Source organism: Prinia subflava, unplaced genomic scaffold (assembly GCF_021018805.1).
Source record: "Prinia subflava isolate CZ2003 ecotype Zambia unplaced genomic scaffold, Cam_Psub_1.2 scaffold_78_NEW, whole genome shotgun sequence".
NCBI classification, from domain to species: domain Eukaryota; kingdom Metazoa; phylum Chordata; class Aves; order Passeriformes; family Cisticolidae; genus Prinia; species Prinia subflava.
In genome coordinates, this window is record NW_026961085.1 from 101,474 (window position 1) to 128,958 (window position 27,485).

The 27,485-nt window shown below is 44.4% G+C and overlaps 1 protein-coding gene across 4 annotated transcripts; it reads right to left on the reverse strand.

Moving 5' to 3' along the window:
- Positions 1-27: 27 nt before the first annotated feature.
- Positions 28-18,417, reverse strand: LOC134546439 (E3 ubiquitin-protein ligase BRE1A). 4 transcript variants are annotated; one of them, XM_063389248.1, is made up of 21 exons: positions 18,246-18,264; positions 17,479-17,615; positions 14,725-14,895; positions 14,433-14,600; positions 14,166-14,313; positions 13,818-14,000; positions 12,850-12,968; positions 11,836-11,982; positions 11,543-11,620; positions 11,109-11,228; positions 9,679-9,858; positions 9,349-9,484; positions 8,538-8,659; positions 7,833-8,224; positions 7,128-7,245; positions 5,686-5,835; positions 4,547-4,759; positions 2,614-2,739; positions 1,604-1,744; positions 1,180-1,281; positions 28-955 (listed from the first exon to the last, which is right to left on the reverse strand). In XM_063389248.1, the coding sequence occupies exons 3-21, from the start codon at positions 14,851-14,853 to the stop codon at positions 779-781; spliced, it is 2,949 nt and encodes a 982-aa protein (XP_063245318.1). In that variant the 5' UTR covers positions 14,854-14,895; positions 17,479-17,615; positions 18,246-18,264; the 3' UTR covers positions 28-778. The 4 variants fall into 4 exon arrangements, with proteins under 4 accessions (XP_063245318.1, XP_063245319.1, XP_063245317.1 ...); XM_063389249.1 differs by lacking the exons at positions 17,479-17,615; positions 18,246-18,264 and adding an exon at positions 18,334-18,417; XM_063389247.1 differs by lacking the exon at positions 17,479-17,615 and having other exon boundaries at positions 18,246-18,401.
- Positions 18,418-27,485: the final 9,068 nt, after the last annotated feature.

Consider the following 27,485-nt stretch of genomic DNA (forward strand, 5'->3'; position numbering starts at 1 on the left):
GCACCAGAGGCAAGAGAACCAGAAAAATAAACCAAACAACAGCTTTAATAAGAATTTGCACATAACAAGATTAATCTTCATGGTTAAGCTGCAGCAAAGGAACCGCTAGAAGTCCTTTTCTAAGAAGGCCAATGACAGCAATGCCTCAGCCTACGGAAGGTGAGCACATCAACCAGGGCTCATCAGCGGCATGCTGTTTTCTAAGGGTCTCCAAGATCTTTCCTTTCTCCTCCTCTGGATAGTAAGATGTTTAGTGTTTGTTTGGGGCTTGGGAGGATGTTTCCTAGTGCACCAGCCCTCAGCCGTTCTTGCTCTGACTCAGGAAGATACACAGGTACCTAAGGAGTTACTCCACTGAGCCTACAGATTCAGTTCCTTGGCCTCTATTGGGCCTGCTAATGGTGAAACACTTCCCTCCCAGGAGCAGTGCCATCCCTTGATGGGATTTAATTAGCATCCAAAGCAGAGCCCTCAAATAAAGCTCTCACTAATCGCTGCTGCAGTTCAGCTTCCATCCCACACTTGCAGCACTTCAGTTGTGTGTTCCCATCTTGGCAGTGTGAAAGCGGGGGATCGGAAATTTCCTCTCAGGCACAAAGAGCACACAAAAACTGAGGGCAAGACCAAAGGGACAGGGCCAAGAAAGGAAGCAAGATCCAAAGTGTGTTTCTTTCGAGACCCTGAATGCACCTCCCAGAAAACACTGCAGCTCAGGTGGCAGAAGCTGACAGAGAGGGAGGGAGGCTGGCTCAGCACAAGCAGAGGCTCTGTGAGGGCCTCAGCCAATGTAGATCCTGTGGAAGTCGTTGGCCCCGAAGGCCGCGTTGCACTTGGGGCACTTGCGCTGCCGGGTGTCGTAGCGCGTCTTGACGCACTCGAAGCAGAAGACGTGGAAGCACTTGGTGAGCACTGCGTCCTTCTTGCGCATGTTGCAGCACGGGCATGTCAGGCGGGCCTGGAAAACACGCACGCACGCATGCACACAAAGAGCTGTGAGAGGCCCAGCAGCCCAGCTGCTGTGCTCAGAGATGTCTCAAGATGAAGGTCCTTCCATTCCTCAGAAGGACAATGTGGTTTCTTCAGTGCCAGAGTACAGATGAGAGATGTCAGATACTGAAAGCGTGTCTATACACCTTCTGACTAAAGTATAAAGGGAAGCTGATCAACACAGATACTCACCTTATAATCCTTGATTTCCTCCATCAGGATCTCATCACAGTTGGGAACCATGTCAGGCTTCTTTGTGGTCTCCAGCTTCCTGCGCAACCTAGAAATATCTTCCTGCACAAAAACAGGAGATCAAGTGAAAGAGCAGTACATTCTCTGTCACAGCTCTTCAAGGATCAAAGAGAACATGCACCTGGCTAAGTCATGCCACCCATAGTTTCATCCCCTATAATCCAAGAGACAACATGATCATCTGATGCCACAAGTATTGTCAGTTATCAGCGCATAAAATCTGAAAGAGCCAAAACCTGATGAAGCCAAAATCAAAGTGAAACTGGACACCAAGACCAGTTTAGCTGAAACTCTCTGCAAGCTCAGTGTACAAGAAGGACACTAAAGCAGACAGGTCTTGAAGGATTGCGCACAGGATGTATACCTCAGCCCTTTTGAAATTGAACATCTCTTTTTCTCTGGTTACTCTGTTTTCCACAATCTCCTCCTGAAAATCGTGTAACTTCTTCTGAGCCAACTCTAGCTGGGCCTTCAGATCATCTGCAAGCTGTGCTGCATCAATGGCCTGAGAAAGAAAACCAGCATAGAAAGACCAAACACAGAAGAACAGCTCTCATGATTTCTAGCCCCCTGTTATTACCTTATTATTAACAAGTTCTAATCATTTTAGCAGAGCCAAACCTTGGCACACTGCAAAGCATGTCACTTCGAAAGACATTAATGATCATCCAATTCTCTTCCAAACATACTTTCAGCCTTCCAGCTTCCACATTATCTCTACTAAATTGTTTAGAGGCAGTTCTATAGCTGAACTAGAGAGAACTGCAGGATGGCTATTTCTAACAATCTTCTCTCTTCACCAGTTCGCTTCCAACTTTATAACCAAATGCCCTTAACATCACAAGTTGTTGTATTAAGCACAGGTGACGCTGCTGAATTCTCCCCAGCTCCTCTTCATAGTGATATTCCTTTCCTTTCTACCTGTTTTAATGTAATTTCTGCATTTCTACTAAAACGTAACAAAGGCAACATCAGCCTTAAGACTTAGTCTTATTTTACTGCTAACACACCTACTTTTTTGATCTTAGGCATTTATTAAAAGTGTTCACATTCCCCAGCTCCATTTTCCTTTCGCTTATCCCATCTTCCTACAAAAGCTTTGAGTGCAGTTAGCTTCATCTGGCTGCTGTCTCTTTCTTTCACCAGAGGTTTCACAGAAACACGTATGACCTGCTTCTCCTTATCAAAGGAAAACATCAGTCTTTAGTACTTTAATCATAATTCTCTTCAAGACTCCTCAGCCTTCTGGTCTACTCGTCCAAAAGCAGGGAATACCAGGTTCTGTAATACCAGTGGAAGCTCAAAGCCGTCTATGCCTCCCACAAGGCAGCAGCTCCACCTCACAACCCAAGAGGAAACAAAGGGGTCTCTCACCTTGCGTTTGTTCATTTCCAGGGCCTGTGTTCGCAGGCCCAACTCCTTCTCTCCTGTTCCAATACTGCTCTGCAGTAAGTGTTCCTTCTCCTCCAGCTTACGTACAACCTGCAGCTGGGCATCCACCTTGGAAAGGGAAACAGAAGGTACAGAAGGAATGAATGCATGGCCTGTGGGTCTTCAGAGCTGTCACTCGAGCTGCAGGCTAAAACTACCCCTGATGCCCCATCATCAAGGAGGACACCTTCAGCTTGCCTTTTTCTCCCCAAACAGCCGTGCCTGTATCCAGAGAGTCATACTCAGATCTCTCTGGTTAACACTTTAAAACTTAGCAGTCAAATATTTGCAACAAAGATGTCTTAATTTTTGGACAGTGGCTTGAAGACTTGCTGCAAGGCAGTGAACAGTTTCACAGTGCTTCCAAGGATGACAGGATACAGAGCCATAGAACGGCCTGGATTGGAAGGGACCTTAGAGATCATCTACCCCAGCCTCCCTGGGGTAACTTCCACTAGGGCATGTATCTCAAAGCCCCATCCAAGCCTGGCCTTGAACACCTCCAGGGATGGGGCATCCACAACTTCTCTGGGCAACCTCTAGCAGTGCCTCACCACCCTCTAAGTAAAGAATTTCTTCCTAACATCTAATCTAAGCCTGCCCTCTTTCAGTTCAAAACCAATGCCTCTTGTCATGCTCATACAAAAAGTTCCTCTCCCTCCTTTTTCTTCAGGTACTGGAAGGCTGCAATGAAGTCTCCCCTGAGCCTTGTCTTCTCCATGCTGAACAAGCCCAGCTCTCTCAGCCTGTTCTTGTAGCAGAGGTGTTCATTTCTTCTCATCATCTTTATAGGCTCCTCTGGACTCCCTCCAACACGCATCCATGAGTCTTTCCTGTGCTGAGGACCCCAGAGCTGGATGCAGCACTGCAGCTAGAATCTCATGAGGGCAGAGCAGAGGGGCAGAATCCTCGCCCTCAGCCTGCTGCCCACACTGCTTTGGATGCAGCCCAGGACGCAGTTGGCTTTCTGGGCTCCCAGCGTGCACTGCTGGGTCACGTCCAGCCTCTGATCTACCACAGTCTGCAAGTCCTTCTCTGTTCCAGTGTTCTCAGTAACTTCTCCCAGTCTGTATCCATGTATATCCATCCAATATACAAGCAGAAGTAGCATTACAACAGGAAAAGGAACTCCCACTTTTCCTCACCCATCTGCTCTCCACAGCAGTGAACCCGTAGGACATTTTAATGCTCATACAGCAGTCTCAGTTTCTTACAAAGACAGGCTCCTTTGAAGCCTGATGCACTCCTAGGCTGGTGAGAGGAACATTCCATCCTGAACTGATTTTGGTGAGGATAGTTAATTCTCTTCAGAGCAGCTTACATGCTGCTCTGTTTCATATTTTGGAGCTAAACACTGTCAGTAACACAGCACTGTTTCAGCTGTTGCTGAGCAGTATTTACACAGCACCAAGACCTTCTGTGTGTCATGCTGCCCACCAGCAGGTAGGCTGAGGGTGCCCAAGAAGCTGGGATGCCACACAGCTGATCCAGCCGGCCCAAGGGGTGCTCCTGTGCTCAGCAATAACAGCTGGTGGAAGGGAAGAAGTGGGAGGATGTTCAGAGCTGCAGTATTTATTTAATAACAATAAAGCATGATGAAGCCCTGCTTTCCTGGAGATGACTGAACTCCTGCCTGCCACAGGAAGTAATCAATTAGCAAACTTTTGTTTTGCTTGCATGGACATCTTTGCTTTAACTGTTAAACTGCCTTTATTTCATCTCACCAGTTTTCTCTGTCCCTTTTGATTCTTTCCTCTTCCCCTCAGTGGGGGAGCAAGCAAATGGTTATGTGCAGCTGCCTAAAACGCATAACACATAACAACACCTCCACCTTCCCCACCAGCTCTTTTGTCCTGTCTCCTTTTTCCATATTTACCTGTGTTTTCAGTGTCAAAACTTGGTCCGCAAGCTCTTCCTTTTCCTCTTTCAGCAGCTTATGGATCTGGTTGGACTTGATGCGTTCTGACATCAGCTTGAAGTTGGCGTCATCCTTCTCCCGCAGCTGCTGCATCAGGCGGATGTTCTGCTCTTGCATGTCTTCAAAAGCTTGGCCTGTGACATCCATTTCTGATAGCAGGGCCTCTTCCTCCTGCAAAAGAATCACAGGCTGAGGGCAAACTGTGCCCTGGACCGCCTACAGTGACCCTGGACATTTTATTCAGAGACACCAAACCTTGTGAAGATGAAGGAAGATTCTTGGTGTCAGGGAACACTATCATCCCAACAACCAGAAAAACATACTCCCTACAAGTCTGCACCACAGCAGAGATACTCTGAATTTGAAGGCGCAGAGAAGAGATGGTGACCTGTTGCCTGTCTGGCCGGATCAGCTTTGACACAGTTGTTGCCAGAGCTGGGCAGAAACCAACTCCCAATTCCCAGCAGCTAAACAGCGATCAGATACACCAGGCCAGAAATTCCACAGGCGGACAGCTTGACAGCTTCCAACCAACAGGCTGCCAAGCCCCCTAAACTCACTTTGGCCATTTCAGCATTGATAAAGTAGAGCAGTTCCGTTCTACAATAACAATTATTCTAAAAAAGTACATATCAATTATTGGCTTGCCTCTGCCCTGCTGAGATGGTTCTGCTCTCTAATTGGATTAAGCCGTTTTTTAGCAGAAGGTATTTACGAGTTCCATGCACATATATTCACGAGATGAACTGAGGAGATAATAACTCTTAAAAAGAAATTGTAATCTTTTCCCCTCATGGCTGATAAAGCCAATTCTCCTCTGTGTGCTTCACCAAGGCCACATGTTTAACTGTTTAATGTTTAATCGTTACTAAACATTTCCCACCATGGCCTGCCTGTGATACCCCAGAGCCGAGGGTGGAGGGGGTTATTTTGTTGGTCGTTCTTTTGCTTGTTTTCTTCCCCTTTGGTAAACAAGGATCAAACTCATATCTCTGGCCCATACAGATATAAATTCCTTCTCTTTTCCTGGACATAACCTGAAGGCAGCTCCTTCACGGGTGCTCCGGCCAAAGGAGAACTCATCAGAAACTTCTCACCTGCTTAGCCATGGCAAGTTTCTTCTGCAAATATTCAATCTGTTCCTCCACTGCTCGGATCTTGCGGAGGGCATCCTCATCAGCCATCTTTTTACTCTCCTTTTTTTCCTTGTCTTCCAATTCTTTCACCCTCTGCCTCAGTTCTTCAAGCTACAAAAACCAACCAGAAATTACACTAAATACAACAATGTGCCCTGAGCATTGTTAAGAGCCTGTTTTCCCCAAAATTCTCTGAAACACTCAGGACTGCCTTCAAAGCATAGTAAAAAACCCTCATATCATTTTGACAGAGTATTACAGGCAGATGTACTATTTGAGATGGGCTGTAAGCCCAAGATCTTGACTTCCACACCTTTGAAAATTTCACAGCATCTTTTATCAGAGTAGGAACATCAGTCTCTTGCAATTGTACATGCATGGATATGTGGACAGAGAGCATCTCCTCCTTTAAGGGCATCTGGACCTTTCTCCAGATAAGAAGGCGATAACAGGGAAAGGAGGAGGTAAAATAAAACATACAGAGACATAAACTTGGCAGACAAATGGTAAGGGAGGCAGTGATGAAAATGAAACCTGGTTAGTCACCCTAACTGACGAGAGCACATCAGAGCGTGAAACTGTTTATTCCATCAAGGTCATCTGACTGTGGGAGAAAACTCAAAACAAAATATACAGAGACACAAACCTGACAAAACAAACACAGAGACAAGGAGAGGAGGCAAACCTCTCCAGTCACAACAACTGATAAACTTCCAAGAAACTACAGGAAGCACTTCCAGGAAGATCTTGGACTTGCTTAGACTTTCTAATTGATGACAATGTAAAGCAGAAATAGCTCCTGAACTGGAAGGCCTGTGGGAATCGAGAGCTGTTCAAATCCCGAAGCAATGTGCAGGCAGGAGATCAAGGATGAACAAGTTGGGGTTAGTCAGAGAAGGGTATAAAAGAAGCCAGTCCCATGGAAAATATGGGCAGACAGAACACATTTGTCTGGCTCAGCCTTGCACATGACCACCACATTCTGTCCTGACCTTCTTGTCCCTTTTTATTGCACATTTTCTTAACTATTGCCATGTAATCTAACTCTTTACCCCATGTATGTGTGCTGCACAGAGTAAGGGCTGCCTATAGGTGAGACCTGCTTGTGAGGAAGGCAAGAGGGGCTTGAACCACAGGAGTCCCAAACAGAGGGACATGCCGGTACTTAAGGGATCTGCAAATGGGTCTGTGCTTACAAACCTAGAAATTGTTGTGCGTGTGTGCCTGCACTAGCGACTAGTCCCTGTTTATCTCCAGACCATTCCAATCTCTAAGTGACAAAGCTGAGAAGACAAACAATCCTCAGTTCTGAGGAGAGAAACAACACGGTTCTGCTGCAGAGTATCTGAAAAGAAGTTTAAGTAACCCATTAAAAAGAAAAAAGGAAGAGGAATTAGAAATACCTCAGCTTTTGCCTTCTTCTCAGCTGCCATCAGCTGCACCTTGTCTCTCTGCTCTTTAGGGGCAGAGCGGTACATATCTAGCAACAATTTCATCTCCTTCTGGCTCTCCTGGGCCTTCCTGGAGAAAGGGAGACAGACCACAGTGAGAACACAGCAGGCAAAGCCACACGGTTACACAGCCAGCATGAGAAACTGGCAATATTCTCTCCATCTCCCACATGGATATGGAGTTGTTGGTGGCTCATCTTATCCTGGTAACATAAAACAGCAGCTGAGTGACAGGCTGGAACTGAAACCTGTTCAGGCACATGGGTTGAAAGGCAAGGAGTGAGGTGGAAATGAAATATGTATCCTAACAATAAGCTACAAACTATCCACCTCTGCTTTGGGAACCATCCAGCAGGGGAACACTGCTGTGTCCTCTATTGATAACCTGCTGCTGTGAACTTCTATGCTATTGTTATGATAGAACAAATAAACATTACTTGACTCACACCATGAAGAATCTAGTTTGGTAATTCATGCTTTAGGCTATTGCAGGAAAAACACTTCCACACTGATCACATCACAATCAGATATGGAGGGTGTCAAGAAACGCTCTTGGCTCCAAACTTCAATGATGCTGATCCCACAAAAGCAAGAACATGTGAACACTCCAGGCTTGGGCACTGCTCCCACAGGAAAGGGAAAGACAACAACTCTTACTTGAGCTCAGCCTTCAGCTGCTTGATCACTTCAGCCTCCTTCTTTCTTCCATCTTCATGCTTCCCTTTCTCCTTCTCTTTGGACTCTCTCTCCTTCTCTGATTCCTTCTGCTTCTGCTTTTCCCGCTCTCGTTCCTTTTCCTTCTCTTTTTCTCGTTCTCTCTCTTTCTCCTTTTCCTTCTCTCGCTCCCTCTCCCTTTCTCGTCTCTCCCGCTCCCGTTCCTCTTCATCTCGCCTGGCCTTCGTTTCATGAACATCTTCAAAAGCAGCCTTGGGAACAGACACTTGGGCAGAAGGATCATCAGGCTCCTGCTTGATCTCTGTAGGTTCCTCCTTTGTGTCTTCAGCACTGGACTGGGACTGGAGGAGAGCACTGCCACTGCGAGAGCGGATCTGGCATGGAACAGCAAGAGAGATGATCAAGAAAACAGACATTTAAGTTCCTAGCCAGGAATCTTCCTCACCCCCTTCTCCCTTGTCTTCCAAGAGCCATGCTTCCACGCCCCCTTTTCATGAAGCACTACCACACCTAAAAAGGAAGAGCACTCACTTGGTCAAAGGAAGCAGCAGAGTGCAAAACTCCACAGAAAATTTCACTGCATCCTGCACAGCGTATCAGAAAGATTGATATTGCTGGCAAGGGTGACAGCTTTCCCCCTTCTCCTAAGCACTTTCCCCTCTTTTCTGGCATTTCCTGCTATGTTACCTTGCTCAGGTCAGCCTGGGCCTCTCTCAGTTTGCGCTTGTATCTCAACACCTCCCCCTTCAACTGGTGGTTGTGATTCTGGAGGCTGCTGATGAGGTGGCGCATCTCCCGATTAATTGGGCCTGCAAAACCAGAAACACCTCTGTAACAAAACACACATCTGTCAGCCTTCTTGAGGCCTTTCACAGAGATGCAGAACAAGCTACCTGACAATGACAAAGAACAAAATAAAACTATTACCATTCTGCCACACAACAGAGCAACATAGAACACTTGCAAACAAGAAGTCACGCCAGTTTTATATGCCTTACAGATAAGGGGTATTTATACGTCCTTGCAAATTTACAGTCCTAAGTTCCCACCTAACATTACTTTTATACCCATGATCCTAAAGGAAACATGTCATATTACAAAAGAAATCTGATTTAAATGCTACTTCAGAAGTAATTTATTTCCTCTGATGAAATTTAAGAATTACTACTTTGCTACCTAGACTGCCCTTAGAGACTTGGAAATTAATCCTCCCCCCACAAGTAATTTTTAATAATGCAAATATCCTGTCATAAACCAAATTGTTAGCAAAATGCATTTATTACACAGCATCAAGAAGGAAGTCAGATAACATGGAACTGGCCTCCCAACAAAAGAGGTGAAAAGCTTTGTTTTTTGAGATGAAGAGACCTGCCAGAACAAGTACTTAACAAAGTAACTAACAAAGAATCAAGCCAGGTGTTCTAGTGCACTGTAGCCCCTAACGGGCATTGGTGGGTAGGTGGTGTTTCTTTTCAGGTACAGCAGAACAACATCATACCTGCTTGCTCATTGGCAGCAAGTGTCTGTTCAAACTCTATCCGCAACATCTCATATTCTTTGCGGACTTGTGCCAGGGTGTCCTCTAGCTGAATCACCTCCGTGCGTAGCTTCTTGTGAAGGCTGACCTCATCTCTCTGAGGAACAAAAGGAAAACAGATCTCGGTGCCCTGAACCTGGAGTATCTCTCACCTCATCAACATAATACAAGCTACCACAGCAGCCTGAATTATTGCCAGAAATGTAAATTTCCTGAGCATTCGCGGAGGCACGCAGCAGTGATGGCTGGTGGCACAACAGAGTTCCCAGGCTGACGGAGCAGAGATGTTACCTCAATCAGCTCCACCTGGCGCTGGTGTGTGGCACGGGTGCCATGGAGCAGCGTGCGGGCCTCGTCAAGGTGTGCCTTCAGCTGGAGACTCTCGTTATACAAAACAGAAAACTGGGACTGCATGCAGCGATATTCTGGGGTCTCCTTCACAGCCTCTTCCACTGCTCGTTGCAGCTCAACCTAGTTGGGACACAAGAAAATGCCACAAAAAGGAGTATTATCCCCTTGCCTTTGATTTCTCTCTCTCAAGACAGGGGAACAGTCAATCAAGCTGCCACAGGCAAAAAACAAAAGTAGAACTTCAATAGCATTGCTATGAAGTAGGTCCAAGTGATGTGCTTCAGGACCAATTTTAAAAAGGCTCTGTCATCTCTGCATGCACTAGGCTGCTTCTCTTGCACAAGCACATCATGGAAGTTTTTGACTCTTGGGTCCTGAAATAGTTTCTCTCAAAGATGTGAACTTGGAAAATGTAAGAAATTGGAAGCACCCAGATCAATAAAGATGGACACACAGAAAAGTATGAGAGAACAGAGAAAGTGCACATGCAAGTAGGCATTATGTTAGCCCTCTACCAGTAAGACATGACTGACAGAAAGAGAAATGAAAAAAAAAAAGCAAACCCAAGGGACAGAACTGAATTCCTAGGAAAAAAAACATTAGCAAACAATTGTGACTAGCAGCAGTGAAACACACATATATACATGCATTCAGCTTAAAAGTAATTAGGAAAAAAAAAAAGTTGTAAGCTAAAGACCATTTCTCTCTAAATAAACTCATGTGGATAAACATAATTCAGAGGTGTTTCAACAGTTCCCAGCATCAGATCTCAAAAATGTAGGTTCTCGAGACAGACATTTCTTGTAACTGGCACTGACCACTAAGATGACATTTGAATTATTCTCCCCACCATGTACTTATCTACCACAGAGTCACAGCTTCTTGTGTTATCACCTTTAAAATATCACAAACTCATAGGCCGTTTCCTATCTATCCATCCCCCACACTGGGAAAAACATAAATTCATTAACTCTTTCAAGAGCCTCTCTCCCCATACAAGTTCCCTGATTGTTTCTGTTCTCTGGTTCCACTTGCACAGGCAGTGGGGAAGAAGGAAGAGGGATCACTGCTTGTAAAGAGGTGAAAACAGGTTTAACCAGACATGGTTAAAATGGACTCAAAGATCAGAACGGGACACGGGCAGGAAACCATTACAATTTCCAACGGTGCCCACACGGTGTCACCAACGCGCCGAACTGCAAGTGGAGCCACAGACTCGATGAACCGTACCTGGAGCCAAGTGGAACACAGCTAAAGAGCAGGCTCAGAACAGACACTGCTAATGAGGTTTTCTGGAGACAGCACTGCAAAGCTGAGGGCAGCCCATTCCACAGAACACCTTCATCCTCACATAGCTACAGATGTCTCACCTTGAGCTTTTCATTGTGTGTTCTTACTTCCTCAAGATCCTGACGTAGTTCCTCCAACTCATTAAGGCGATTCCCAGCAAGCTCTTTATTCTCTTCCAGCTCTGCATTCATCTCCTCAAACTGTTGGGATAAACTGCTTGTAAATCCTACTGTTCATGTGTCTCCTGAGAGTGCTAATGAACTATCTGCTGATGCAGTAACAGCAATTACAGACTAAGCAGTCAGGTAATGTGACCAAGTGAGACAGACTAATTCCACCAGGTGTTCCTTAAGTTGGAAACTTGTACACAGACAAAACGGCTTGCCCAGAGTCACCCACCTGTGTGGCATAGGATGAAAATTATCTAAAATAAGTATCCAATTTCTGTTCAATTTGTGGCCCTTGCTCTCCTTGACTTTATTCTTCCCCTTGCCCACACCCAAGCTGACCTTACCTTGCGGGCATTAATGGTAATTGTTCCCCCATAGAGGCTGCTCCCAGCTCCGTACACCTTGTAGCCTTTGGAATTTACCTGCAAAAAAAAGCAAGAGATTTCCTCCAGATTCACTGAAAGAGTGACAAGCGTATGGAGCAAATACCGACAAGAGTGATGGGAGTAGATCCAAGGCCAAAGAAGGTACACTGCAGGTTCTCAGTTCTCCCAGCAAAGTCCCAGAGAGGATGTCATACACCCATCCAACACCACCCACCACTCCCAGGTTTCCTGGCCAGCAGGGCAGCGCTTACTCGTTCCAGGACATCAGCCAGGTGGCGGTTCAGCCTCTGCTCCCTCTTGCGGATCTTGTCAATGTCCCACTGAAGGTCATCAATCATGGTCTCCAGGACAGATACCCGTGATTCTGCTGTCTCCACCCTCTCTTGTAGCTTGGAGAACTGCAATCAAAGGAGGGCTTCAGCCAACATATGGCATAGAATCACCTTTTCCTGAGGCTGCTCAGGAGTCATTTTCTCTTATTCATCATGTGCTTTTCATCTTTTGTTGTGGTGACAGGCTATTCCATGAACTGTCCTGACTTTTACACTGGTCAAATCCCAAGACGGCCACAAAAGTAAGACAAAACTGAAAACGCAGAAAGAGCAGGAAGCTGATACTATCTGGCAAAATACAGAAGGAGCCACGCCAGCGTGTTGAAAGGATTTTTTGATTTTCATCTTTTCAATCCCTATGTCTATCTACTCTACAGAGCACCTAGGTGCTCAGAGGTCTAATGCTGAGCAAGACCAGCATTAACACAATTTTTAAATTAACTGAAATCTCTCAGACAAATGCTGCTAATAATGTGAACCCCTTAATAAGTGGGATCATCTTGTAACTGGTATCATTCTACTGTCAAACAACACAGAGAAACCAAGGAATTCAGACTGACAGGGATGTTGCCTCAAGTGTTCCAGGTGTCTACACAGCCACCTCACAGCATCACCTGCTGCTTCCCTATTCTGCAGGTTCCTCTGCTCTCCTCTTTTCTTTAAAAGAGGAGAGCAGAGTTCTCTTAAAAGAGAAATCCATTTAAATCACTGACTTGCTTATATCCCTTCCTTCAGTCATGTAACAAGCAAATCAACCTAATTTTTACAGAACATCTATGTACAGCTCTCCACAACAACAACCCTTTTCGTACCTTTCAAACCATGCTCCTCCTGTGCCTCTCCAATGAAATAAGCTGCTTTCCAATCTATGGTAACCACAAATTATGCTAAGCAGGACCCCAAAGCAGATTTCTTTCTCTCTCCTTTTTATACCTCCTGAGACATGACTCTGTGCTTCTCCTGAAGAACATCAGCCAGTTCTTGCAGCTGTCCATTCTCATGTGACAGGTAGGAATTCAGCTCCGCTACTGCTTCTTCCATCAGTGAAATATCTGCAAGGTGCACAAAGAAATGGAAATTCACGGAAATCAACAAACACTAATTTGAATTCCTGAACAGCAAAGAGAGAAACAAGAAAACAGAAAAGGAAATTTCTGGGTCTAACTTCAGTTTACCTCTCCCACAGGTGTTTCCCTACACCAATGCCAGACTTGGTCAGAGCACACAGAAGGCACACCAAGTATGAGTTGATCTTCCACTCAAGTTTTCACTGAAAAGATTGAAGTTATAACCTTAAGCTAATGAATTTTTTTCAACAGTCATCGGAGTGTAAAGTGAATCTGCTAGATTAATTTTAGAAGCTGGTCACTCAACTTTCTCTGCAGAACTCTGCTATGTTCAGAGCTGACAGCTACACAAAGCACAACACACCATTAGATGGGCACCATTTTGCTCAGAACTCAGTGGAAACTGAGCAGTTGGTTATTCCTACACCTTCTACTAAACTGCAAAGGAGGACTCCACCATCAGTTTGCAATGCTGATTTCACTTTTTTACTTGTAAGCATGAAGCCTTTTATGTGGTGGCTGAGGACAGCTGGCTGATAAGGCTCATCTGTGCTCTCTGACTTCTCAGGCACAGTACTGGCAGAAACAAGCTGCTTCTAAGCCCAACTTGCTGGGTAGAGCCCTCAGCATTCCAATACACAGGTAGCTACATTGCACTTCAGGCACCTGGTCCTTTAGTAGAGGTTCTGATAACAAGACTTTGGAAAGCCAAACAAATTCATTCTGGAAAATAAATGCACACGAGAAGGACTAGACCTTATTGTCTACAATGCAGGATCAGGCCTACGGTGGGGGCAGATAAGCGTTCTTGAATACCTGCCACCTTGGTCATACCTCCACTATTCAGCTTGTGAGACAGCACATCCACCTTCTCCTGCAGCTTGTCGTACATTGTCACAATCTGGGCAACAGCACGGCGAGAGGACTCCACACGCTCCTGCAGCTGAGATTCTATCTCCTCACTGGTACTGCTGGCTAGAGTGGCCAGGAAGGAGAATGCCGGCTCCAGTCCTTCTGCTGTGAACACAAAGAGGTGAAAAAAAGTAAACGTGTTCTAGAAGGTAGCATATCACTCATCTTTACAATCACAAAAACAAGTGTCTGTCAGCCTTGAGAAATGGACATCAGCATTGTCCACAGCTGAAATCCAGCTTTCCCACTGTCTCCAGATAGGTGCCTTACCTCGTTCCCTCTCATCTTTGCGCTCCTGATTACTGTCAGAGTCTGGTTCAGGTTCTGGCACCACGAGTGCTTTTCTTTCAGACAAAAGGTCTCCAAGACCTTGGTCCAGGTCAAAGCGTTTCAGGATGATGCGGATATTTTCATCAAACTGAATGATAGGACAAGCAAGGCAAGACCAGATAAAGAATGGATGTGAACAAAAGGAGTGCAATGGTACAGGAGAGACAAGAAAACAGTGTATATGAATTAACAAAAGCTGTTACCAACCTGATTCCAGTATCGATTGATGATCAGCAGGGAGGCATCGTCGGTAGCCTGCCGACACTCCAGCTTCTCAATGTGCTCCCGCAGCTCATCTTCGATGGCCTGGCGCTGGTCGAGCATCTCCGCAAGCTTCCGGTTCTTGGTCTGCAAGGTCCGGATATCCAGCTCCTCCTGGGCACAGGCACATGGGACACAGACCAGGTCACAGAAGGGCTCATACTGACCCCGGAGACATTTTTGCCTCCAGATGAAAAAAACAAAAAGGTGGAGTGGGGGGTATGCAAGGACGACATACCGTTGAAGAAACACCACCAAGTTTTATGGTCTCCACAGTGGTGCCTGAATCTTCAACCCCTGCCTTCTTCTCCGGAGGTGCAGAAGTGCCAGGCTCTCCAGCAGTCCGTTTATTGCCAACTCCGGACATGGTCGCTGAAGTATACAGATTCCCACCTTCTCCAAGTTCCTCCTGAACATTAAAAAACACTATTAAAAAAACACCAAATACACATCTACGCAGTCAATTTGATTTGGGGTTTTTAACACACTGACCCACCATGGTAACAAGATGCCCAAAACAGAGCAGGTCACGGAACTCAAAAGATTTTGAAAAATATTTGTTGGGAGGAACAGATTAAAAGTGGAAGACTGGTAAGAAGGACTGTAAATCACTCAAGTGACCTTGCAGCTGGGAATAACCCTTGATAAGCCAGTGATCCTCTGGCATGGACTGAGTTTAAGGGTGCCCACATCTCTAATACTGCACCTCTGCCCAAGTGCTGCTTTGGGGATCCCACAAGTAGCAAGGTAACGCAAATAAATCTACCCCTTGTGTTCAAACTGGGAATTTATGCCAGCCTGTGCTGACTCACACATTAAGCTGTAAAAGACACCAGCAGGATCTGCACTGCAAGCAGAAAGTTGATGAAGAAGATCTCTACTGTTCTGTAAAGTTAAAATGGAAGCACTGTACCTTATCACACTCTGCAAAAAAATTGTCGTGCAGGTTCAGTCGCTGCTTTTCTGCACTAACAAAAATGAACTGGGTTAGACTTTAGCAAACAACTGAGATGGCGTGTATGTGGCACCAGTTCAGTGCACAACAATCAAACTGCGCCTACTGAATCTACACACAAAGCCAGTCAAAGCTGAGGGCAGCAACACTCTGGAAGTAAATGAGCCCTGTAGTGAGAAAGTTCACAAATCCTAAGGAACTGAAAAGCAACTGCGAGCCAAGGCTTGTAAAGATTCATTCCAAGAGTTTTCCTCTCTACCAGGAGAGATGCAGATATGTTTAAAGAGAACCCATTCCTAACTCAATGCAGTCCAAAAAGCTCTGGACTAATAGAGAATCACAGAACAGCTGAGGCTGCAAGGGAGGACTGGAGGTCACCTGCCCTGTGCTCCTGCATAAAGCAGGCTCAGCCAAAGCCAAGGGCCCTGTCCAGGCAGCCTGAGCATCACCAGGCACAGAAACTCAGCCATGGCTCTGGGCAGCCTCTCCAGTACTTGATCACCCTCAACACTAAAATAGGTTTTTCTCATGTCTGAGAAGTATTTCCTGTAGTTCCCTAAAATATTATTGAGAAAAATTACAAGTGTATCCTCAAAGGGTTTCCAACACAAATTCTGGAGATGAAAAATGGAACCAATTAGATCTTCACTAGACATGAGCTGCGTTCTTCTGCCAAAGTCACTCATGCTGTGCCAACCTCTGGACTGAACGAAACCAGAAGTGAATGAAGTGCAGACCATACCAGTAAAACCTGATTTGTTCCATTTCAGCCTATAATGGGGTTTACAGTCAAACTAGGGGTTATGAACTGAACCTTCCAGTTCTTATCTGCTTTAACTGAGCAGTTCTACTGAAAGCCACAAGGCCATTGCATTTTGAAGATGAAGCTGGTACACTGCTTTGCCAAACCTCAGCATTTCACAAGCATCTTAACTTAGCATTGCCCTTCATCATATGCAAAATAGTATAACCATTATTTCTAAGTGAGTTACTGAAGCAGCACATATGGGCATCCTGTGAGGTATCTCTTAACAGAAACATTAAATTACATCTCAAAAAACAAAGACAACTGCCACGGAACCACTTTCCTTCACTTAGCAGCAGCACTGACTTTAGATGGAATTCTGAGAGCATCAGAAAGGAACAGCTGTCACTAAAAAGATCTCATCTGTCCCGTCAGTCCAGCAACCTACCACTGTCCACTGCCTTTCACACTTTCTGTCCACAGACAAAGTACCCCTTCCACTGCCTCCTGGCACCACTTCCCTCAGCTCTAGCTTCCCTCTCACCACCTCCTCACACACTGTACACCAGACCCCAACCCATTAATCTTTTACTGCCACAGGCCCACTCTTTCACAGAATCCCATAACCATTTAGAATGGGAAAAACCTCTGAGATCAAGTCCAACCTACGAACCAACACCAGCTTGTCAGCCACACCCATGGCACTGAGTGCCATGTCCAGCCAGGGACAGGGACTCCACCACCTACCTGGGCAGCCCGTTCCAGTGCCTGACAATCCTTTTTGCTGCTCACACACAGAAGAGGTAAAGAGCTCTAAGCGTGAATGTACATTTCTTTGAATGTCAGATTTATTTCCTGTTTGACACAGAACAGCTAATTTGCTCTGCTAATGAACAAAGTAGTTTTACTTACTCCCTCTGTATTCGCTTTAAATAAAGATGGATTTCTGACACAAGCTCTATAGATTGAAACCCAAATTAGATTTTCTCTTCTCACTTACTACCATTTTGCAAGTAAATCCAAAACCTTTATTACACCTGCCACCACCAGATGTTCCTGAGACAGCACAGAAACTACACTACATACGTATAAACCTGTATTTATGTACAGACACAGAACAACAGAAATAAAAGCACAGATTTAAAAGCTGCTATTCAAGTTTATACTCCCCAGCAAGAACGTCAGTCAAACAATGTTCCAACCACAAGCCTAATAGGGATTTTTCCATGGCTACCGGTCAGGTTCAGCAGGAATATCTTAAGCATAGAAGGAGAAACAGGAAAAATGCCAACCTCTCGCTCTGCCTGGCCCTTGTGTGGCGTGGCTGAGGTGCTGTGTCCGGTTCTGGACTCCTCAGCACAAAGACAAGGAGCTGCTGGAGAGGGTCCAGTGGCAGCCACAAAAATGATGAGGGCTCTGGAGTATCTCTCTTATAAGGAAAAAATGTGACATTTGGGCCTGGTTAGTCTGGAGAAGACTGGGAGGGGATCTCATTAATACACACTTAATACACACAAATATCTCCACGGTGAGTGCCAGGAGGGTGGTCCAGACTCTTTTCAGTGCTACCCAGCAACAGGATGAGGAACGGTGGCCATAAACTACAACACACAAGAAGTTCCACCTCAACATGAGAGAGACCTTCTTTCCATTGAGGATGGCAGAGCACTAGAACAGCCGCCTGCGGACGTCGTGGACTCCCCACCCCCCCGGAAACACCCCAAATCCACCTGGATGTGTTCCTCTATCACCTGTTCCAGGTGATTCTGTCTTGGCAGGGGGTTTGCACTGAGTGATCTCAACCCGAAAGATTCTGTGATTCAGCTTCCCACACACACCGGCCGCTCCCACACCTCTTCCGTTCTCCCACAACCCGTGGGGGTCCTGCCCCCGGCCCCGGCATCTTCCCACAGCGCCAGGCGGAAAGGCCGCGCGCCTGTCCCTCCCTCCCCTCCGTGGGTGTGCGATGCCTCCAGCATCCAGCGACCCCGCTTCCTTCGCACAGCCACCTCCCGGCTCTCCCTGGCCCCGGCCCGCCCCACAGACCCGCCGCAGGCACCTCGTCTTTCGCGCCGCCGCCGCCTCGCTCCGACCCACCGACAATGGCCGCCGACGGCCGCCCCTTCCGACCGCCATTTCGCCCTCACCCGTCATGGAGGAGCCGGTTTGCCCTCGCCCGACATGGCGGCGCTGCCGCGGCCCCAGACGCCGGCGCCCGCACCCGCATCAAAGATGGCGGCGCGAATCGACACGCCCACACGCGGCCCCGGCGGAGCGGCCGCCTCCCTGCCCGCCCCTCGAGCCGGGTGCCGGCCGGACGGCGCGGAAAGGGCGTTGGGGTGCAGAATGTAGGCGAAAGGTTCTGTGCCAGGCATGTTGTGGCAGCAGAGTAGGGGCAGTGATTGTCCCCCTGCATTCCGCACTGAAGACGCCACACCCTTGTTCCCCTCCAGCAGCGAGAATGTCCTGTTTTCCTCAATGCTGTTTGTAGATTACCTTTGTTAATTGTTCTGCAGAGACAACAGAGCAGATGAGGGAAAACATACAAGAATAAAAACTGAGTAGTAAGGAGAGAAAGAGGGGTATTAATAATACTTGTATTAATACTTGAGATACTTTTGTGAAGGAAGTGAGAGAGCCAAGCAATCCAATGGCAGTGCAGAGGGAGCTGCAGAGAAAGTCTTGCAGCAATCTGCGCGATTAGAGTCTACCAGGAGTGTGACAAGTAGGGCTGCTTTTTCCTGAACCTTGCAAGTTCAACCAGTCCTTCACTTGCAATTGCTGCAAGAGAGAGTTGAGCACATTACAAAGTTAGTGTTGGTTAAGAATTTGAGTGACTGAAGCAGAGTGTTTCTTAGAAAGGATGTGCACATGTTTTTAGCATAAGCAGAGGGGAGCCTGATATGAAGAAAACCACCAAAGACCTAGAGATAAACTGAATAAAAAACGTTGTGTAAGGAACAGCCTAGAGAGGAGACAATTTTGAGCTTGCAGTGTTGGTGTGCTCGGGATGTGGCCACAAAAGGACACTTGGATGGACTGATTCTCTTTCCATAAAAAAAGAAATGCACAGCCTTGTGACCAGGGTTGTGCTGAGCATCATCCATTACCTATTCCAAACCTCTATTCCAAATCAAAAGGACCTACAGAACCTCAAATATTGTCTTTCCCTCAAGCTGTAAGAGCTGTAGCATCCATCAGTTTGCTATGAAAGCCCAACACACCGGTGTGAAATGCATCCTTTTTGGTAAGGTGGGAGGTGGAGACACAGCATTGTGAACTATTCACAGGTTACTCAGATGTGTGTGCAGATAAATCTGGAGCTTTGGCACACTCAGGACAATACGTGCAGTGATCTTTGATCCAGCAGAAAGAACTGTGCTCTTTCCAAGAGGAAAGGCCCTATGGGAAATGGTGTGAGAGCTGATCTCTGTCACACCTGTTAGTGAACCTGAGATTGTAGTGAGAGGAAGGCTCTGCCCCGGAAGGCAGAGGGAAATCCTTTCTTTTGTGAGAAGATTTGTGTGCCTGGAGTCTGCTGAGGAAATAGCAGAGTACAGATTCATCCCAAAGGTGGGAACAGAAGAGCTTTGGCCAATCAGTTCCAGGTGCTGTCAGTGGCAGATGAAGAAAGGATTGCAGGTTGCACTTCAACTCAAGGAAGAGATTGGACAAATGGACCCAAGGAAAACGGAGCGTCCAGCCTAAGATAATAAGGTGGAAAAGTGACATCTTCAGGCAGCCAGTGACTAGGCAAAGCAAAATAGTACCCAAAACACTCACAGCAGACTAACTGCCCTAAAAGAGATAAGCAGATTCCAAATTCAATGGAGCAAAGCCCCGTCCATTAACATTTCTGTGATAAAGGTGTGCTTTTGTGTCAGCATGCAAATCAGCCTTTCATTTCCTAGGTTGTTAACTGGAACCACAGCAGACGCAGTGCCAGGTACCACAGGAGAGCAGATATGAAACACAGCCCTCAGTGTGTCCTGTGGCAGCTGGCACATCTGTTCAGTGCCTACTAGATCAGATCACAGAGGTAAAGGAAGGAAAAGTCTCAGGAAAAAAAAATTTAAATTAAAAAATTAAAAAAAAAAAAAAAAAGAAAAAGAAAAAAAAAAGGGAAAAATAGAAAATTCATATTAGTGGAACATGTTTCTAAATAAAAGTACCAGATCTGCCATATGTATTTACAGGTCTTTGACTTCAAAGCAAATGTATCTCTCTTCCTGAAAACAATCACAAGAGATAAATAAATAGGATGAAGGGCTTCCAGTACTGAGCTTTTTAATCACCTTAATTTCCTCATATACTGGCTACAGATAAGGGGATTCTATCTTCCTCTGCTATTTTGATCATTGGTGCTTTGAAGCAAATAGAGAAACACCAGTGTCTTAAAAGACCTTTCTTAATGGCTGATTTGTGCAAGAGGCACTTTCCTGTTAACAAAGTGTGATGTAAGAAGATCTGTTAACAAAGTGTGATGTAAGAAGATTTGTTAACAAAGCTGACCTTTGAAGCATAAAGCTTCAGTCCTAGCTCAAAATTTTGTCCTTTAGGTTTGTTCTGGTGTTCCCTCCTCTTGGCATGACTTCATCCTTACCTCATTGTGCCTAAGGATGTGCTGTAAAAATAGGATCATTTTTGGTTTTCCTTTCAAGCATTGTGAAGTTGTTGTTGTTGCTGTGGGCATGAAATAGAATGAAAGGTGATGCTGCGGGGTGCTGTGCTAGGTACACATTAATTAGAGACAACAGTGGAACTGTATTTGATAAGATCAGGTACTTTACCTAATGAGATCCGCCCAGTGCAGTGTACATCAGACCACACAGAAATGTTATCACTCCACAGCATCCTCGATCTAGCCAACAATTGCTGTTTATGTTATTTAGGATGTTATCATGCTCTTGATAGACAAGCTGACTAAAGAAAATGAACACACATAAAGCTGTAGCCAACGCACTTGAACTGAGTTCTTGCTTTTCCATTGAAAGAAATTGCACTACTTTTTTCCTATTATTATTATAGTTTTTATTGTTGCTGTTGTTATTGTTATTATTAAAACTGGATAGTTATTCTTATCTAAGTAACATAGTAGGATACGCATGACACACATCTGGAAAGAAGGCACTGATTATGTTTTGCCCACGTGTAGGAAAGGAATTCCATTTTCACCTGACCAGAACAGACTTGGATAGAAATGTTTCTTTTGCTTATATATGCTGCACAAAAATTTTCATTTGCTTTTGTTTTGTCATTTCCATCCCTAGCTGTCTTCCTCCTGTAGAGAAACACTTGATGCTAAATGGAGAATGTATATATGAATTGAAGGCGCTCTCTCACTCCACTAATACCCAGAACATCCCGGCAGGCAATCTAAAAAAGACAGAATGAAATATTCCAGTCAGTGAGAAACCCGGCCTGGGAAGTCTCAGCAGGATTATTAGCGATTGCCTTGCTGCCTCACTGCCCAGCTGCCATAGTGATCAGGAGAAATGAAAAGCCCATGAAATGGAGCATAGGCTCAACTGTTTTCTTCCCTTTTTCTCACTGGTGTTTGTTTGTTTGTTTGTTTGTTTGTTTGTTTGTTTGTTTGGGGTTTTTTTGTTTGGTTGTTGTGGTGGTGGTGGTGGTGTTGTTTTCCCCTATTTTTTTTTTTTCTGGCAACACACCACCTTAATTTGCTGTCTGTGCACAGAGGATTCCTATGTGCAAATGGTCCTGGAAACAGTGCTATGAAGAGTTTCCTGAAAAGGAGCTTACGACCACTATCTATATTATTTAATTGCAGTAGATGCATTTGAATTTTAAAGACAGGCTCTTCACAGTCCTGGTAAGGTTTTTAATGGTGCATTTAGAGACCACAGAAAGAAAATAAGCTGTGTTCAAAAATATTAAATAGTCAGCAGTGAAAATTACAGAATTTCCAAAATCAATTCTAGAAACTCTAATCAACTCTTTCATCTTTATACTAGCCAATGTAGCTTTTGTCATTATAACAGCTTTTCCTTCTAGATCATGGACTATTCACAGACTTTTGTATCTTGCTTAAGTCTAACTTTAAGATTTTCAAAAAAATAATTTACCTGAATGAAATAAAAATATGAACTAAGAGTGAAGTACTTGAGTCTCCATGTTAGATCCAGTATTAGGTGAAATGAAAAAGGGTTAACAAAACCATTCAGGTAAACTGAATTAAAACCTCTTAAATTTCAAACAGTGCTTCCTCTTAGAGATTTAAAGGAGTTTTAAAATAATCATCATTTGATACAATTTTCCTGAGAATCTCTGGGTAGGTAAAACCTTTTACAAGTGGTACTTAGGCTTTCCAGCTATACAGGCCGTTTCTCTCATGCCAGCATCTGACCTTTAGTTCCAGAAGTGCTCACCTAAAATTTACAGTGAGGGACAGCAGAGAAATTACTAAAACTCTGTGCTTCTCACACAAATGCAGTTTGTTAGTGAAAAATGCCCAGTGACCATACAAAACAACTTCACCCCATTCTGCAAGGGGAAGTTTTCCAGCAGTCCCTAAGGGATAATTCCTCCTGACTCTCAGTTTAGAAATCTTCTGGTTTGCCTTTTCACCTCATTCTGGTTTTTAAGCATCAGCATCTTCTTTTTTAGCAACAAGTGCACTGTTCTAGGGCATTCTTCTATGTTGCAAGACAGAGCAAGTAACTGAGAGCCAATGTATTTTAACAGAGATTTTGAACAGCCACTAGACTTTATGTCTAAATTAAAATGTTTGTCCCTTTCTTAGAAATACTCTGTCCTCTGCAAGAGTCAGAACGTTGGAGCAAGACAGGAAGGAGGCTGGATCACCAGAGCATATGCCACTAAACTGGCCAAGGTACATCCTTTTCTCTGAGTGTCACCAGGCTTACAGTATTTCTGCAGTTCCATCATCATTTAACACCTTTCTGTGCTGGCTCACTCTGGTTTTCTTTTTGGCTGTGAACAGCCTTTTCTAATGGCTTTATTGTAGAAGCTAAAGAAGCATAGAAAAAGGGCGTCTGTGGCGGGGAAGGGTGCCCAATACTCTCTAAAGTGAACTGGACTACAGTGAGTGTGTTTCTGTCATCTTCAGATGTGTGCAGCTGGGGTGGGTGAGATAACAGGAACAGTACTTAATAATTCATCTGCAAGATGATTAAGCTATTGGTAAGGGCCTGAAAAGTCTGGCTATGGTTGTATATAGGAGACTTTATAGAAGCAAGACTTGGGAAATATATGAAGGGTGGTTAGTCCTGAAAAGAATCAAAAGCAAAGGCACAGACCAGGATGAAAATGAGATTAAACTATTTCAGCCTTTTCAGTGAATACTAATGTATCCTGGACAGCCAAGCCAGCATGTATCTACCCCTACTGGAACTGTGTTTCCTCTGACTCTTGCTGTCTAAAGTTAAACACAATGGCCCTGACATATAAGTTCATGATATCTCCTTAAAACAGCAAAGGACTTTGAACATTCTTTGTCCCCAGTAATCAATATAGAGCCTGAAAGAAAAAAAGAGAAAGCCACTGCCAGTCTATGTAATTTGGTTATCCTCAATATTGTATTTCTATTCAAAATAGCCATCACAAATGTTTGCTGCTTCTTACAAAAGCAGAATGTAAGCAGAAAATATTAACTGGGATTTTTCCCCCTGTAAATAATTACCAGGGGAAGAAAATTATTTGAAAAGTTAGCCTTTGAAGTGAACAACAGATACCTATAAGGAGAATGTATCCATTGTGCAGCTGACAGTACGGGAATAACGAGGCAATTGTTATCACGTGGTATCTGTGTGTAAAGGAATAGTACTGGCACTACAAAACTTCTCAGAGTGTTTGTGGAAGAGGTGCAGCCTTTGCAGGTTATGTACATACCGGCACAACATGTTATGCTAAACACATTATTCGTTCCTCCTGCTGGAAATGCAATGGTTTTGGATTTTTTTCAAAGGAGACCAGCCTTACAAAGCTTTTTTTTTCCTATGTCTCTCTTTTTTTTTTTTTTCCCTTTCCTGTCTTTTCACAGCTTCCTCCTTGTCCCTAGTAAGTGTTGAACACACTTCTCAAATTTCATTGCTACTGGCTGAAGACCCAAACATGTTTGCAGCTCTGTACTTCAGGCAGTGCCTTGCAGAGCAAAGCTGAGCATGTCCATCCTGCTGACCAGACCCTTAGGACATCCTGAATAGGAAGCTGTTTGTTTGATTTGCTGGCTGAATAATCAGCACAAGCAGCTTGAAATCAACTGGAGTGTGCATGCCCTCATACCCTTACCTTCTGGTGAAAACCATGAGATCATAGGAGGAAAGCCAAGGAATCAGGAGGGGACAAGGAACACAAGGTGGGAGTAAGGATAATTTCACAGTGATGCGTAGGGCACAAACAACACAACTCAGAAGACGCTAGGCTTCTCAGTTCAGCTCCCCCAAGACCATGAATTTCTGCCCTGCCTGCACATTGAGCAAGTATCTAAACACCACTTGCCTGGCTTGTCCTACCTCTGACACTCATGCTTATGAAAAGCAGGAGCTGTACCTGATCTCAGGCAAAGCAAAAGAAAATATTATTCCTGTTCCCCTGCACAAATGCTCAGTGCCATCAGAAGTGTTACAGTGGATGGCAGAGAGGAAAGGTGCTTTGTCTTTGGCAATGGAAAATACTGGGATCTGAATAGTTGGGCTGAACCTTTGCTGGACCTGGATAAATTCTCATCCCAAGATTTTTTCTGATCATAGTTTTTTAAGTCCTGTCCTATTTTTGTAGAGGCTGAATAATTTCACAAGTAGCTGTTTCTTCTGAGCATTTCAGATTGCAGTTAGGTTATGGCAGGAGCGGTCAAGTCCCCAAATGTTCATCTCTGCTTTCCAGACCCCTCCCAGCTGTGCTGACAATGCCATTTGTTGTGTGGAACTGAAGGGATAAAGTGACTCAACTACGACATAACCCACCACAAGAAAAGGTTTATTTTTCAGCTACGTCAGTGTCCTTTATGGTCATGCACAGCGGGAGACAGTGTCATAGTAAGAATGGACGAGTAGTCAGGAATGACAGGCTTCCACTGTCATTCTGTGTCACTGTACCAAAATCACAATCCCTTGCTTGAGACTCTCTTCTCTCAGTCTTCTGGTTCTAATAGAAGCTGTTTTGAAGAAATAATTGTTTAAGGATGAAAGCCAAGTGTTCCCTGAAAAACACGCAAGTGAGCAAAGAGGGGGCTGGGAAGATTGCACAGAAATCACACAAAATTACAATGGCCGAAATATTTATTCCCAAAGAAAAGGCCATCGAGCTTTTTTTATTATTTATTTATTTATGTATTTATTTATTACCTCTGGTAACAAATTCTGCTGGCTAAAACATCCAAAATGTAATCCTGGGTGCAGTACGGTAAGTGTTTCCACTGATGCTGCTGAAAAGTCACTCTGCCGCATTGACACTGACACAGAAGTGGAAAAAAATTTTTAGTTTTTAAAAATTCTGCAACTCTTTTCCTGGGAAACATAATAACAGACCTCCTAGGAAGGTATAATCTTTTTCCAACCTCCTTTTACTCTATTTTTTCTCTGCTCTGTTCCAGGATCTGCTGTGTTTCCAGTGCATCAACTTTTGAAGGCACAAGAGCATTTAAGTGGAAGGTAGCGTATAAATCACTATCATTAAAAATAGAAAAAGAGGCAGAGATGGTCAGCAAAGAAGGATTTGGGAAGGCAAATCACCTGAGAAACTACTACAATTTCTTTATTATTTTGAGAGCATAATATGCATCTTAATTAGAAATTACTATGTTAAATTACTATTGTTAAAATATACATCATGCTAGAAGATTTTGATTACATGTCTGGACACTAGCAAAATTCTAGCTGTGCTTAACAGAACATGTTACTGAGAGAGCCTAAGGGATTTTTTTCTTGGTAGGTTATTTTTCTTTCCCCAAGATTCTTCTAAGATATAAGAGAAGTTTGAGCCTGAAAATAGTTTAGCCCAAATACATGCACGTGCATTTTCTGGAGCTGCAGGCACAAACCCAAGTAGTTCTTACAATGACAGACGGTAAACTTTCCCTGAAGCATCTTTCAGGTAACCAGTTAATTAGGTATTATGGTCACAGGGCTGAAGGGTGTGTGTGTATAAGAACAGGGAAGTGGAACACAGAGAAGAGCGCTGGGAGGTGGGAGTGTAATGAATGAGTATGGTTCATGCTAAACTGTAACTTCATATATATTTAATATTAATAGGTTAGTGTTAAATTGTAACTTTATATTTAATGAATATTAGCAAAATTAATAGAACTAACTTCAGTAATGTAAGGAAGAGCCCTCCCCCCCTTCTCCTTGGCAAAATGCCATGAGAAAACAGGATACTAAACCAAGGACAGTTAGTAGGGAGTAGAGTCCTTGAAGATGCTAAAAACAGGATTGAGATGAATCCAGGAAAATTGAGGTAAGTCCAGATGTTCCTTTCTTTTTAAAGACTTTTTTGCCTTATCTAATGGAACTTAACTATTTAGTTATATAACACTAGCTTGGCACACATGTATAACTTGCAAGGTCAAGCAAAGGACACAAGGCAGAGGAGTAACCTTCATCCCTGCGACCACCAAAAAGAGTCGGACGACCCTCATAAAGCAACTGGAGCATGCGCGATGAAGAAAGTGATGCAGATTTCAAGAATCGAAACTGGGAGGAGACAATCGAAGATGGGAGGAGATGGGGTGTTAATTACAGTATAAAACTATAGATGGGATAGGCTTTGATTCATACATGTAGTAGGGTCTTGAATCCTGCACATGTACCCCGGCCCAGCCGGCCTGCCTTTTGCTCATGCTTTATTGAATCGGACCCATTCACTGCTAAATTACTTTTATAAAGAATGGAATACATTTTTATTTGAATGTATCCTTTTATTTAATTATATTCATCTCAATTAAAAATTGCTGCTTAATTTCAACTTGGATGTTTTGGGGACCTTTTCATTTATAACATCAGTGACCAGCTGGAATGAATGCATCTCTGCCTAGGATGCATGAGGAGCTGTCCAAGAGATTACGAATCAGGATTAAGGGAGGACAGGGACAGGTGAGTTCATTGTGGAGTTTTGCTAAAGGCTACTCCACCCGGATGACTGAGTGGATGAGTCCCTCTGTAGATGGATGGACACTCATGATCACAAGCCCTGGTTCTCTTGGGGCACCTCAACCACCAGTCACACCTACCAAAATCACAGACAGCTCCTTCTCCTCTCTGTGTTTAGCTATTACCTTGCAGAACTCTTCTCAATCTGCTCTCTACTCCCACTTCATCTG

Excerpts from the sequence above, each read along its gene's own strand:
- LOC134546439 (XM_063389246.1), bottom strand. The coding sequence starts at position 18,340 with ATGACGGGTGAGGGCGAAATGGCGGTCGGAAGGGGCGGCCGTCGGCGG. Across the intron at positions 14,896-18,283 it reads GCCGTCGGCGGCCATTGTCG|GAGGAACTTGGAGAAGGTGG; the intron begins GTGGGTCGGAGC and ends TTTAATGTTCAG. Across the intron at positions 1,282-1,603 it reads TCAATTTCAAAAGGGCTGAG|GAAGATATTTCTAGGTTGCG; the intron begins GTATACATCCTG and ends GTTTTTGTGCAG.